At 36.0% G+C, this 16,092-nt stretch overlaps 1 protein-coding gene across 5 annotated transcripts in view; it reads right to left on the reverse strand.

Moving 5' to 3' along the window:
- The window catches only part of ANKS1B (ankyrin repeat and sterile alpha motif domain containing 1B), a 312,127-nt gene that overhangs the window by 202,406 nt on the left and 93,629 nt on the right, over positions 1 to 16,092 (reverse strand). For all 5 annotated transcript variants that reach the window (XM_088141910.1, XM_088141913.1, XM_088141912.1 and 2 more), the window contains exon 12: positions 10,279 to 10,459. In XM_088141910.1, the coding sequence (XP_087998036.1) occupies positions 10,279 to 10,459 (181 nt within the window). The remainder of the gene's footprint in view (positions 1 to 10,278; positions 10,460 to 16,092) is intronic.

Here is a 16,092-nt window from a genome sequence, read left to right on the forward strand (position 1 = left end):
GAATTTAAAAAATAATTGGTCTTTAATCCCTCTAGAATAAGCCCCCTCAATATATGGAAATAAAATGTTCAGGTTTGTACACATATTCTTGGAGTGCTCTGTTGGAAAACAAATGTCAAATAATAATAAAGTACCAACTTCCCATGCAATCATTAACTATTGTGCATGATCAATATTTTTGAATTATGTATCTCTGGCTCACCTCAAAATTGCAAATTCATTCTGTGAATAAGTTATTTTACTGTAAAATTCCATAGTCAGTGGTAAAAAAAGTAAAATAAATACGATCTGTACTGCAAAATAAATCCCGATGTATATAATATTTCAAGCTGAACGGCCGTAGGGGTCAGAGAACAGCAGAGGTACAATTTGAGGAATAAAGCACAGAACACAGTTCACTGAAAAACAGTCTTGGGGCATGTTTCTCTCTTTTTTCTGAACAATGAGAAAGACAAAAGAGAAAAATAATTCAAGGATGTACAGTTTACTGTCCTAACCCTAATCCTAATCCTAACAAACTTGTCCCTAGGAATGCAATAGTAAAACCAGGGTGGAATGTGAGCAATAATTAAAATATATCATTAGCCCCTCTCTTTGATCAGCCTTAACCAAACTCCTGATGCAACAAATGCCCTCTGCTATATCTGAGGGCTGCTACAAAAAATTTCCTCACCCTCAGTAAATCTGCCCTGGCCCAGAGGGCAGCCTAGAAGACATTTCACATTATCTTCTTCACTGTCCAGGTTACGCTGCTGCCCACCCCAAATACTTGGATCCTCTCCTTCAAATGAAAGCACGCTGGCTAGATTGCCATAGGACTGAATTTTATTGAAATCTCAAAAGACAGCCATTCTCTGGTATTTGGCAGCTTTTGCTTGTGAAGCATCTCAGCCACATAAACACCTTCACTCCCTTGCTAAAACTAACTTCCCTTGCTTTTAATTTTTAAACTATTGTTAATAGATACTTTTTTAATCCTTATAACCTGAATTTTGCCCATCAATCGTATTTTTGTGTTTGTATTATATAATTGACATATATCCTATAAATGCATATTGTTATATCCCAAAGGTTGCAACAATGAAACAAACATACAAACTGTCTTTCTTTCTACAAGCTTAAACTATCCTCATCCTCTTCTATCTCTGGTTGAGCAGTCATGTTGAGAATTCTCCTTTTCTTCTGCCTTAGTCCTGGGCACTGAGATGCAGCTGCTAGAATTCTTTCAACCCAAGGGAATCTTGTTTGCTCCCCATAAAAGGAATTGTGGTGTTGCTTTTAATGTATGTGGCATAATCAGTTGTTTATTTAGTAGGGAATACCTCATCTAGATCAGAGCAACTCAGTAAATTACATTTATAATTATCTATTAATATATGTGATTTATTTTAAAAAATACATTTTTTATTTGAAATTTGTATTAGTTTGATTTTAATTTTGGATGTCAATCATCCATCAGAAAGTCCCTAACATTCATTATGCCAGGACAGGGCTTTACATGCATAAATATGCAACACACAAAACAATGTGTTTGTTGTACCAATACAGTAGTGATTTATAAATTCACATTATTACCAAACAGGAAAGCAAGATGTGATGCAAGTAAACTGAATGAACTAAAACTCTATGGCACTCACTCTAATTCCAGTGGAATTATCATCACAAAAATGGATAAAATGAGGAGAAAGTGTTCTTCATTTTCTGTAAATAGATTTGTTCCCTACCCTAAGAGACTTTATGAGTTACATCAAATTATTTTTGTTTCCAGAAATATTTCAGAAATGTTTTCTTGAAGGGGAATCTGTAAGTTCATGTTTTGTTAAAGGAAAGGTTTATAGGAAGAGATTTATCTTTTTTGCTTTGTGTGACAGTCCTATACAACAGGTTGGCCTTTGTGGACATGGCATAATATGCCCAATAAAGCAGATGGCTGGCAAAAATATTTCCTATTACTTAGTTATTTCTACTTTACTTGAAATAAGCATCTGTTCAATAATAATCAAAATAATTTATGTTCCAAAATAACTACATCCATTGTGTTCTTAAAATTTGCATTTCTCTTGAATATCCAATTTAAAAAAACAAACAAACCCTGATTATCCCATACAGCATGCAAGAGGACTAGATATATAGCTATACAATTATTGGATTAATGACAATTAATAAATTAATCTAAAATATTATTACAAACACTTCCATTAATAATTTGCTGAAAGCAAATCCATAATTGCCCCCTGTCTAGCTGGTTCAGTGGAGCTGCCTTTCAAGCAAACATGGTTAAAATTGTGTCTCACAGCTTTGCCTATTTTATTTCTTACACCACATCAGGTGGTACCATGTTTACCATCCTAATTGCTCATTACAGTTTGGGCAGAATGGAGGGGAGAAGCAGTCTGTTCCATGCTGCATGTTATGCCCTCAGTAGATGGACACAATGGGGTACTGTTAATATCTGGAGAATTCACATTGTGTCTATTAAAAAGGGATTGTTTTTCTGCATTTGTTCATTTTTCACTAGTGTACTTTTTATGTCACCAAACAAAAGAAAGCCAAAAATAAAAGTATTAAAAAATATGCAGGTAGAGAGTGATCTTCAGTACATGCAACAGAAATTTTCAGAAATGTTCAGATTAGCCGAGCAACTGAAAAACTAAATTACATTCAGAGGCTGAAGTGGGTATTTTCTATCCACAGTCCATCGCAGCAACGTTAAGAATAGCAGCAAAATGGAGGGAAATGGAAGCAAACCAATAAAAACATAAAAGTAGAATGCATTTGCAAAATGACCTGAGATTTTTGGTTAAACTACGCTTGCTCTAGTAGAAAGCATTGCTCCTCAAATAATTCCTGCCTCTGTTCTTTTTGGTTCTTCCTTGCCATGTAAGGTCTCACTGGCTAGAACCACATATAATTGCAGTATTACATAGCTCTTTGGATCCTAGCTGCAACTTTTCAATTTTTATGTACATTTTTAGCAATTAAAAATACTTCTGTTTCAGAGCTGTCATTATCTTCCTCAGCTCCAACAGTTAGGTTAAATTACTTTCAAATGTTTCTTTCCTACTCTTTGTCCAGGTGACAGGCAGTTGATCGTTTCTTTGTCACTGAAGTACAGTAAATTAAGTCACAAGTTTCATTATATAGTTTATCTACATTTAATTATAGCTGTATATAACCTACTGTTCAGCAACAATGACCTTACTTTCACTGACTTATTTAATTTTATTTGACATAAATACAGTTTTAAATTTTATATGGATTGCATTGCGCTAACATGATAAATGTCAGTACAACAAAAATCATACTGGTGCTGATTAACATTCTTAGTTAGGATTTTTTTTTAATCAGTTCTTTATAATATGCAATTCAATGCATCTTTAATAATTTTTAGAAACTTAATTCTATATTCAGATAATGTTTTATTTCTATCTATTTTTATTTTTAAAATAGCTTCCAGAAGATTTGAGGCTAAATGTTTGTACTCAGACAGGATTTGGACTTTTCTAGAACAGCAGCCCACCTTGTACCATCCCAAGCTGGCTTGGAAATTGCACAAGCTTGTCCTCTCTCTCTCTCTCTCTCTCTCTCTCTCTCTGTTTTTAAAAAACTACCATGTATCCATCAGCCATTCACATAATTGTATTATGTTTTTAACCGTGTTATTGAGACATAAAACCCAGTTCTAAAAACATTACTATAAAATCAATTTTCCTCATCTAAATTATCGAAAACAAACTTCTTGTCAGGCCTAGCCCAAGAACAACAGCGAAGCAATCCAGTCCAGTAAAGTTCCTTTATTAGCTTGCACCTAATAGACAAAATCTCACCAGACTAAACCTGTGCTAAAGCAACTAGTGGATATACCCTGTGGGACTCTAGGGAGGGGCCAGCCTCATCCTTTTACTCTTCCCACGGTCCTGTTGTGGGCTGAGAAAGCGCTTGCTCTGGAATGCACCCCCTCCCTCCTGATAACCTTGAATCTCCATTCCAGTATCCTCCTCACACATGCCTTCCCTTACACTTCCTTAAATGGTTGCATTCAAAAATAAAGCCTATATAAAATGATGTAGCCCCATCAATGCCATGGGTACAAAATTAAGATTACTTGAAAATTAATGAACTGTTTACCTATTAATATATTTGAGGATTATTTTTATATGCAGCTGTAAAATAGTGATTATATATTTTTATACTCTTTAAATGTTTATAGAAGATGAGATTACTGAGAATACTAAAGGTTAGGAATATTTACTCCATAATAAAATAATATAATTTTGTTCACCTGCAGATGTTATAGTAAACATTTTCAGTTTACAGAATAACTGTCGTTTTCGTTTTTAAACACTTATGATTGAATATTTCTTATTCCCACTTCTTTCTCAAATTGATCTGATTAAGCAATGCTTTAAATCTGATTTAAAACGTTTGCCTTCTGTTATTTATTTTTTTACTGCCTTTTTGTTGTTAAAAGGTCCCTCAGATCTTTTTACACAATAAAAATATATTACAATTATAAAGGATATTATGAGAGAGAGGATATACATTTAATAGACTATTAAAGTTTCAGATGAGAGTAGTTTACAACAACTTGAATTTCTAACAAAATAATAAAGATTTCACCAGCTGCCAAAAGCTCTTTAAAGAAAGAGCCAACAAAGCAACTCAAGGGGAAATTCCACAATCAAAATACTACTACAAGTAGTCCCCAAGTTAAGAACACCCAGTTTACAGACAACCTATAACGAATGGAGCCTACTGTGGCAAAATTTGAGTTGAATGATTCGAGTTAAATACACAATGATTCGAGTTAAATACACAATGGTTTGGGATCATTACACAATACTATTTTACAGTATTATACAATAATACCGTTCTGGCTTACATACAAATTTGACTTAAGGACAGACCTGGGGAACAGAACTCGTTCTTAAACTGGGGACTACCTGTAATAAATGATATTTTCCTCACATCTCAATGGGACAGGGAGTAGGTATCTGATAATGAATTAATGAACTGCCAAATTCACATGAAAAGGAAGTTCATATTACAGATCCTCATGATGGTTTTATGGATGATAACCACAGAAACGTTTTTTTTATTATTATTATTATTATTATTATTATGATGATGATGATGATGATGATGATGCTTGGTCTCACAGTCAGCCAGATGTTTAGAACGGATTTGGCATTTTTATCCACCTATCAAGTCCTTCCCAAGGACCTGGGATAGGCAGATGTTGTTTGATGGTGTTAAAAGAATTGTCGCAGGATATAAGCTTTTCCAAGTGAAGCTGCCTTTTGTAAACTGACTGATGGTGATTTTGTCAATGCCAATAGTCTTCAAGTGGTGCTCCAGTTGTTTTGGGATTGCACCCAAGGCACCTATAACTATTGGTACTATCTTTGCTTTCTTTTGCCATAGTCATTCTACTTCTATTTGCAGGTCTTTATATTTTGTGATCTTCTCCTGTTCTTCCTCTTCTATTCTGCTGTCTCCAGGGATTGCAATGTCCACTATCCAGACTTTGTCTTTCTAATCAACAATTGTTAAGTCTGGTGTTGTGTGGCAGGTACTTGTCTGTTTGAATTCTAAAATCCCAGAGCACTGTGGCTTCTTCATTTTCTATTACTTTGTCTGTTTTGTGGTCCCACCAGTTCTTGCTTGCAGGCAAATGATATTTCTTGCAGATATTCCAATGCACCATTGTTGCTACTTTGTCATGCTGTTGTTTGTAGTCAGTCTGTGCGATCTTCTTGCAGCAGCTGACTAGGTGGTCCATTGTTTTTTTAGCTTCTTTGCAGAGGGGGTATTTGCTGTCTTCTCAATTCTGGCTTTATATGCATTTAGTCTTGTGCAGCCAGAATTAGCTCCTCTGTTTCTTTCTTCAATTTTCCTGCTCTTAGCCATTGCCAGGTCTTGTTGTTGTTGTTGTTGTTATACCACAAAATCCCTATTATTACTCCAGTCACTGCATTCTGCATTGGGTGCAGTTTGTTTCACATTGTTTCACTGAACCAAATGAAAATAATCAGATTATTTGAATCTAACATTTCAGGCCAGCATTAGTTTAACTGGTAGGTAATGGCAGGATCTTAAAGGAAATCAACCCTGACTGCTCATTGGAAGGATTGATAATGAAGCTCAAGCTCAGATACTTTGGTCACCTAATGTGAAGAGAGGACTCTTTGGAAAAGACCCTGATGCTGGGAAAGATTGAAGGCAAAAGGAGAAGAGGACGGCAGAGGATGAGATGGTTAGATAGCATCACTGAAGCAATGAGCATGAAACTGAGCAAACTCAGGGAGGCAGTGAAGGACAGGAAGGCCTGGCGCGATATGGTTCATGGGGTTATGAAGAGTCGGACACGACTTAACGACTGAACAACAACAATGCCAGGATGGTTAGAATTTATATAGCATCCTGATTTTCAGCTTCACAATATTCACAATATTCCACAGTACAATGAATGTACTAAAGTCATACAGTTAAAATAAAATTAGCAGGTATGTCATGCATTCCTTGCCTGCCCTCCTGTCTTCTGCTCTGCAAAAGAAGTTGGAGTCATCCTTGCATTAACAAGCAACACTAGCATTTCATTGTTATCTATGTATAATCTGTACTGGTAGCTGTATTTACTTATTTTGGGAAGATGGTTAGGTTTATTGTAAGCTATTTTGAAAATACTGGAAAAAAGGTTTACAATATTAAATGAATAAACTTCTATTATGGCAGACTGTGAGGAAACAGAAAACACTGCAATTCATAAAAGGAAATATATGGCTAAATCAAATGTTCATTCTGGAGTTTTATATAAAAATATGTCTTAACAAAGCTACGAAAAATAGTTTCATTTAAATTATAGATAAGTATGTGAATGTTGGTTTTAATCTAGCTGCATGTGTTGTCTGTTAAGCCACAGAACACCCCAACTTAAGTACAGTAGAAAAGCACTTGTAAAAAAAAAGTTATGTTAAATACACATTTAATTCAAGTATCATTGTCACCCAGACTATAAAAAGAAAAGATAAAACATATGGCCATGACCTGGATATAGTCTAAGTCACTCATTCTTAAAAATTTTTAAGTTTTACATTTAGGATTTTCGTGTTTATATATTGACTTTTGTTCTATAATCAGTCAAAAACAGATTCTTAGTCTGGTGTGCATTATAAACAGCAGAAGAGATGAAAAAGCAAGACCAGGGAATGCTTTGTAAGCTTGTAAGCTTCTTTTTTCCAGATCTGTTACATAGTTCAAGCCTCTTCATATGGAACCAAAATAACTTATTAGACAATATTTTAAAATTTACTTAGCTTTTAAAAATTTCAACATGATCATATAATCAAAATAGCTGTTTTTTATTTTTCAAACTACAAGGAATATCTTCTCTGTATAGATATTCATGATTTCATGAAAAATATCAAGAATATGTAACAAATGGAGAATCACTGAGATTGATGGGCATATGACAGCATAATATGGCAACTGAGGAATTAAAGCTTTTTGTTAATATTAGATGAATCAGTACAGAAACTTAATTAGATGGAAATTGAGAACAGAAATAAATGAACAGCTTGCTTCTTTAAAAAATGAAAAGGAAATGAGGCACTTATAATTAAGGGAACTAATACTTTATAAAATGCAGCAAATACTCATTTCTTTAAATGGTCAATGCTTAGAATTCTTATTTTTACAGATTCTCCAGTTGCTTCATTTTCAGTTATATCTTATGTGCCACGCAAATGTATCTTACAACCAGCAACTTCTTCAACATTGAATACAGATCTATTGAGGATAGACTCTGTTATCTAAAGAAGGAACAGAATAATTTTTAAAATATATATAGAATTACAAGGATTTTTCAGCTAGCACTGAGGTAAATTAGACAAGTATGTGCTTGACTCCCTCATCTAAAAATTTGTTGTGTTAAGAACATTTTGGTTCATAATGTCATATATTAGAATATTTTTATGTGTTCCTTCGGCCAACAGAACTTTAAGGTAGTATATAAAAATAAGTATTAGTTATTAAATGAGTTATTAAGCAGCCACAGAGAACATTAATGTGAAAAATTCCTCATCAATAATCACTAAATACTGAACAAAGTGACTATTTTTTGCCCACTGAAAAGCAAGCAATAATTAGCTTTATTAGACCTTGCCAAGGATTTAATTTACTCCCAGGTGCTGTCACTAATTTAACTACATTAAAGGTGTCTGTAAAGTCTGTAAAGATAATAAATTATGGTGCTTCTTACTGAAATAGTCTGTCAGATATTCAGGCCAGAAATGTAACACTTTATAGAATCCAGCTCACAGAATGCAACATGGAAATGGTCTGGTAATCAGTAAAACTACCATAAGTTTGGTGTGAAATGTACTTCAGACAAAAGACTGGTGGCAGCATAACATAGGCCCTGGAAGTCACTGGACAAGAGTAATTCCAGGTTGTTTTTAAAGAGGTTTTTTTTTTTAATACAATACTGTTTACTTGATTTTATTCTGCCTTTCTATTAGAACAAAATATTTCATGTGGCTTATAATTTGAAACAACATATACACACAAATATGAAGTATAAAAAAAATTAAAATAAAAACAAATACATTAAAATATGTATAATATATTCACTGAATATTCAACGCATGATGAGAGCAATTTACTAAAAGGAAGGGGAAGGCAAACACAGTTCCAAGAGAATGCATTTTACAGCTTAAGACTGATATGCAGAAATGACCGCTTATTTTTAAATTATCCCATTTAACTTCCAGGCTTACCACCTAAGTTTTGAAATCGATTTTCAAATAAAGTGACAAATGCTGAGCTGAGTTCCATCTCCAGGCATGTACCTATTGCCTGTAAGGCTAATTAAGAAAGATTCCTAAAACCTGAACACTTCATCTCAATCATGACCATCATTCTTTTAATTTGGTATAGGAGACAAAGCTTTGGATTCCATTTTGTCTTCTACAGTCTGTCTTCCCTCTACTGCAATCTTGTCACCACTAATTGCTGGGGGCTGAAAAAACAGGATCTCAGGAAAGAGGAAACAGATCTCTAAAAGAGGATAGGCATGGATACAAAATAACAAGTTTGTTAAAGCACAAATATAATGTACAATTCCTCTGCTGGATGAATACAAAATAAAATCAATATAGAAAAGAGGCAGAGGAGGAAGCAGCTATTGCAACCATGGCTTGGAAGAAACAAGGATGTAAATTAAAATAGTAAGAGAGACACAATACAAAATAATGGCACTATGTTTATAATCAATTAAATCAGACTTCTCACTCAATTAGAACTTTTTGTTCTTCACTAGAATTACTTAGTCCAATTTTCCATGCAGCATATTTTCTAGCAGTGAAATAATCCAAATTCTTCATATGTCAGCAACCTTTTATTTTACAAATACAGTCTTACAATGCCTATCATTGATTATCATAACCCTAGTAAATGCTGCAAGGAATTTCATCCTCCAGGCAGATACTAACTTTAGCACTTCACCATTGGACAGCTGGAGGAAGAAGTGGTTGGCCTATGGAAAGTACTGAGCATTGTGAGGATGGCAACAGTGAAGCCAATTGAGGGAAATGTACCTAAGACCAGGCCAATATGCAAATATTCACATTTTGAACATTATTTATGGAAAATGCATTTCAGTATAGGCAGAAAAAAACATAAGATTTAAGAAATGTTTACTTCTCATTCTAATTTAAATGAATTATCACTGATCAAGTTAACGGAAAGACCCCAAAGAATGGGGGAATTTGTGAAAAATATTTAAATACTATTGATACATATTTTCAGACAATTTTTATACCAAGAATTAAAAACAAATATATTTTAAGAATAATACTTCGATGTGTGTGCTACTTGGTTAATTTTTTAAAACCCATATAAAAATATCTAACTATGAATGTTAGATAAATAAATGTACCACTTAATCTCTTATACAAGTAGTCCTCATTTTGCTACTGCCTTGTTTAACAACCATTTGAATTTATGATGGTGATTTAAAAATAACTTTACAACCAATCCTCACATTTACTACCTTTGCAGGTCTGTAAAGCAAAGGAAAGCTGAAGGAAGATCATAACCACAGTTGCAGTCTCACTTAATGACCACTTCACTTAATGTCCAAGTTGCTGGTCCTAACTGTCATCAATAAATGAGGACTACCTGTATTGTTTCTGGCACTCATAAAATAATTATTCAGAGATACCTGGATTGTATCTTACACCAGCATCTATAGTGTTAAAGTCCAATCTTTCATTTTACCTGGTATGTTATTTTCTTCAATGCTGTCCTCAACAGACACAACAGAGCAGTTAGCTGGACTGACTGGAGAGCTGGAATTAAAGCTTGCGTATCTTACAGAGGAGTTGATTTCAAAATAGTCATGGCTCTGATTTAATCGGTGAAATTCAAAAGCTGATACTATTGACGTACGTTGCTTGGGCTGGAAAAAGAAATTAACTAGAATGTAAACACTTCTTTATTCTTTTCTACAACTACAGCTCATTACCTCTGTTCAGTTTTTAAAACCAGATGCTTAAAAATGTTTCCAACTACTTTGAATCCACCCAGAATAACAGATATATTATAATCAGAAATACAAAGTCAAAGTAACATTATTCATTGTTCTACAAAAAAATCTGTATGCCAATAAAAAAAATTAAAAACTTGGGAGTTATCAAAATATTTATTTATAAAGTTCTCTGTAACCAAAGTTGCACTGAAAATTATGTACAATAATGAAAAAAAAAAGCTTTAATATTAACAGTTTGGAAACTGTTCTATGGTTTTAAAAGACAAGGTGGGAGGGTAAAAATATAAGAAGATCCCTGATAGATCAAGCTCATGACCCAAATAGTTCAGCATTACGTATCATAAAGTGGCCAACCAGATGCATTTCAGAAGTTCACAAACATGAACAAGAGTTATAGCCTTCTTCTAGTTTGCTCTTGGACAGTGGATATTTAAAGTATTTAACGTGATTCAGGAGATACCATATAACTATCAAGACTATAAACCATTGGTATTTTCCATAAATTAAATCTAACTTATTTTAAAACAATCTGAATTGATAGTCATAACCATGTATGCACTGGAAGTACTAATAATAAAGCTAAAGCTTAAATATTTTAGATACACAGAACAAGATAAAAAAAAAATCATTGAGGAAGACACACATCCCTGGAAAAATGGAAGGCACTTGAAAGAGAGACCAACAGAAGAAAGATTACTAGATATTATCACTGATGACACAAGATGAGCTTACAACAGCTCAAAGAAACAGTTACAGAGCTACAACCTGGATGAAATGATTGGGTCATGAAGAGTCAAAAGCAACTGAACAACTACAAAACCACATGCAACCGCAATAAATTCCATAGTTTGACTATTAATATAATTTTATTTTAAACTGATCATTTTCCTGACGAAGCCCAGAATGGTATATTAAAAGGAACAATAAAAATTGAATAATTAGATTAAAAAATAAATCATAAAACTTCTATCATAAAAGAAGATAATACAAAAATACAAAAATTAAAACAGGGATCATTAAAAAAAAAATAAACCCCACTTTAAAAGGCAGACTAGTCCTGGAACTACAAGGTTTCACTGATATGTTATTAGTCTTTGGGAACTTGGAAACTGCAAGAGGAATTTCCAGCCCACATCTATAGTGAAATTTATTTATTTATTTATTTATTTGTCAGATTATAGCTGCCCATCACATGAAACATGACTCTGCAATACAAATATAATGACAATAAAAAACCATGAAGCACTCAAAGATAATTTAAAAAGAAAACATGAAAACCCAAGATTGCAGGAGAACAACAGTCACTTGACATCACTATGGGATCCCCACAGTTGATGGAAAAACCATGTTTTAAGGGCTTTCCTCAAGGCAAACAGGGATGGGGCCAACCTCGCCTCAGGAGGAATGATGTTCCAGAGAGCAGGGGCCACAGCAGAAAAGCTACACTGTCTGGGTCCTGCCAGATGGAGCTCCTTAGTAGACAGGATCCATAGCATACCCTGCTGCTTGACCTGATGGGATGGGTAAATGTAATCAGGAAGAGGTAGTCCCTCAGATAACTGGTCCCATGTCTTGTAGGGATTTAAAAGTCAAAACCAGCACCCTGAATTGCACCCAGAAGCAAACTAGCAGTCAATGCAGTTTGCGGAACAGAGGTGTAACATGTGCCATTGTAGGGGTGCACATCGGTCAACACAGCCATATGATGCATCAGTTGAAGCTTCTGGATACTCTTCAGGGGCAGCCCCATGTAAAGCATCTTACAGTAATTCATTCTGGAGGTGACCAGGACATGAGTGAGTAGAGCCTCATGCTCCAGGAAGGGGTGCAACTGATGCACAACCTGAAGCTGTGCAAAGGCCCTCCAAGCAGTAGCGTGAGTCTAGGACACCTAGATTGCGCACCAGGTCTGTCTGGGGCAGTGCCACCCTATCTAAAACCAAAGATGGTAAGGTCCCAGATCCAGAAGGCCCAAAAACCCAGTGCCACTCAATACTACCAGGGTTCAGCTGAAGCCTGTTGTTCTCCATCCAGACCCCAGAGCCTCCAGGCACTGGAACAGGACATCAACAGCATCACTTAATTCACCAGGGGAGGACATATATAGCTGAGTATTATCAGCACACTGATAATACCCAGCTATATCACGGCAACGAATGATCTCACCCAGCAGCTTCATGTAGATGTTAAATAGGAGTGGAGAGAGTACTGAACCCTATGGAACCCCACATAGTAGGGGTCAAAGGCAAGACCTCTAACCCCCCATCAATACTGACTGGTACTGGCCCTGCAGAAAAGAAGCAAACTAGCACAATACTGTGCCACCCACTCCCAACCCATGGGGCCAATTGAGAAGGATATCATGGTCAATGGTATCAGAGGTCAAGAACAGCAAGGACAGATGCCCTACCCCTTGTCCTGCTCCTGTCAGAGATCATCCAAAAGCACAACCAATGCCCTCTCCATCCCATGCCCAGGCCTGAATCCTGAATGAAAAGGGTCCAGTTATTTATTTATTTATTTATTTATTACATGCATATGCCACCCATCTCCCCCAGAGGGTGACTCTGGGAGGCTCACAATTAAAATCCAAAACAGTAAAAACAGTAAAAATTTAAATATCCATATTAAAATTAGCTAAAAATAATTCTATATAAAAATACTATATACAATTCAAGATGATGGGGGGAACAGTATCAATTATCCAACCAGCCAATTCCAACAATGCGAGCCCCCATCAGGCCCCCAGGCCATCTGGCATAGCCAAGATTTCATACTTTTCAGGAAGGCTATGAGAGTGGGGGTGGACCACACCTCAGGTGATAAGCTGTTCCACAGGGCGGGGGCCATGGCAGAAAAGGCCCTTTTCCTAGACCCTGCCAGCCAAAGTTCCTTGACTGGTGGGGTCTGCAACATGCCCCTTCTGAGGACTGAGTGGGGTGGGCTGACATAACAGGGGCAAGATGGCTCCTCAGATAACCTGGTCCTGTGTCATGAAGGGCTTTAAAGGTAATAATCAACACCTTGAATTGGACCCAGAAGCAAACCAGCAACCAATGCACCTCACATTACAAAGATGTTATATGTGTCCCCCTGGGGGCATTCAAAGTTGTCCATGCCATTCATTTTGCACCTGCTGTAGCTTCTGGATACTCTTCAAGGGTAGCCCCATGTAGAGCGCATTGCAGTAATCCAAATGGGAGGTGACCAGGACATGGGTGACCACGTGGAGGGCCTCCTGATCCAGGAAGGGGCATAACTGACACAACAGAGTTGTGTAAAGGCCCTCCTAGCCAAAACTGCCACCTGCTCTTTGAATATGAGTCATGAGTCTAGGAGGACCCCCAGATTACCTACCAGGTCTGTCTGGGGTAGTGCAACCCCATCCAGAACCAAGGATGATAAGCTCCTAGATCTTGAGGCTCCCCATACCCACAGCCATTCCATCTTACCAGGGTTCAGTTGAAGCCTGTTGTCCCCCATCCAGGCCCCTACAGCCTCCAGGCACTGTGAAAGGGTAGCCATAGCATCACTTAGGTCACCTGGGATGGAGATATATAGTTGAGTATCATCAACATACTGATGAGGCACCCCACAAAGTAGGAGCCATGGGTTGTACCTCTTGCTGCCTATCAACACTGATTGGGATCAGCCTTGGAGGAAAGAGTTGAACCAACACAGAACTGTGCCTCCCAGCCCCAACTCCTGCAGCTGACCCAAAAGGATACCATGGTCAATGATACTGAAAGCCACCAAGAGGTCAAGAAGAGCAAGGATGGACTTACTACTCTTATCCCACTCTTGCCAGAGATCATCTAAAAGTGTGACCAATGCTGTTTCTGTTCCATAACCAGGCCTGAAACCTGACTGATAATCCACTTCATTCAGGGCCCACTGAAGTTGCTGTGCAACCACTTTCTCACAACCTTCCCTAAAAAAGGGAGGTTAAACACCGGATGAAAGTTGTCCAGTATGGTGGGATCCAGCAATGGCTTCTTGAGGATGAGGCGAACCAATGTTTCCTTAAGGGGTGGTGGAACAATCCCCCTCTCTCAAAGATGAATTAACCACCACTAGAATCCAACCACACAACACCCACCCACCCCAGGCAGCCTTAACTAGCCAGGAGGGGCATTAAAGCAGTCTCTTTGAATGATTTGAAACTCCTCCCAGGTTTCTTGCCACCTGGTTTGAGTTATTTGTCTTTAATCTTGAGTTTTAAATATCTCCTCTCCTTTCCATTACTTTCTCAGCTTTTCCACAATCCCTCATACATCTTCTATTCTTATTTAAAAGAACAATGTCTGTAGACCAGTTGTACCTCCCTTGGGAGAGAACTCAAGGGAGAATTAAGTCCCTACTCCTAGTCAGATTCACTATATGATTTTAGTATATGAGCTAGATGGTATTAAGAGATATATCTTTTAATTATCATGCACTGTGTAAAGAACTACTTCTGGTAAATTGTTCTGAGTCTTCCTACATTTAATTTCCATAAAGCACTCTAAATTCTAACATTATGAGAGATGCAGAAAAAAATTATCTACCCACATTGTGTGTGTATATCTGTATATACAGTGTGTGTGTGTGTGTGTGTGTGTATGTATGTATGTGTGTGTGTGTATATATATATATATATATATATATACACACACACACACACACACACACACACACATACATACATACACTCTCCTTATATCATGTCCCTTCAGTCTAGGCCATACATTGGATATACATTGGATATACATGTATCAAAATAATTTGATTTTTAAAATGCTGAGTCATCTTCAAGATTGATAGTGAGGTCTTTATTTCATTAATTCATGAACTCATTCAAAAATATTGAATAGAAAATACTTGAATAATGCTGTCTAAGTGAATCCAGTGGGAATCTTGCCACTAACTTCAATTAAGTCCAGACATTGAATTAGTAATGAATTAATCAAAGAGCACAGCTATTCAATGTTCTCCATCCATCTGTTGACAATTCCACATTGAAAATAGCATTTAAAAACTGCTTCAAATTATCTATCACACAACAGCTTGTTCTAACAATAATTCTGATGTTTCTTTGTTTTCATGCTTGCCAGCCAATGGAAAAAAATCTCTGTGACAGATAAAGACATATGGCTTATACAATTGTTATAAAGAGAGTAGTAAGAAATCTTATAGAAATAAGAGTTTTGCAGTAATATAGCATAAAATCAAACAGTATTATAAACATTGGATACATTCTTTTGAATATAATTTTTATTAGGAATTTTAATTACAATAGTAAAAACTAATACTTAGAGAAAGAGGAGAATGGAAAAAAAGAAGAAAAAGTGCAGGAAAAAAGAAAAAGAAAGAAGAAAAAGAAAAGAAAAGAAAAGAAAAGAAAAGAAAAGAAAAGAAAAGAAAAGAAAAGAAAAGAAAAGAAAAAGAAAAAGAAAAAGAAAAAGAAAAAGAAAAAGAAGTGACTTCCAATCTTCATCACAAGTATAAACAAATTTAATAACTCTTCATCCCTATAAGGTTACAAACAGCTACCTCTTCATCTC

This window comes from Python bivittatus, unplaced genomic scaffold, assembly GCF_059951505.1.
Source record: "Python bivittatus isolate LINGU-HERP-01145 unplaced genomic scaffold, Pbiv_v1 ctg000330_np1212, whole genome shotgun sequence".
NCBI lineage: Eukaryota > Metazoa > Chordata > Lepidosauria > Squamata > Pythonidae > Python > Python bivittatus.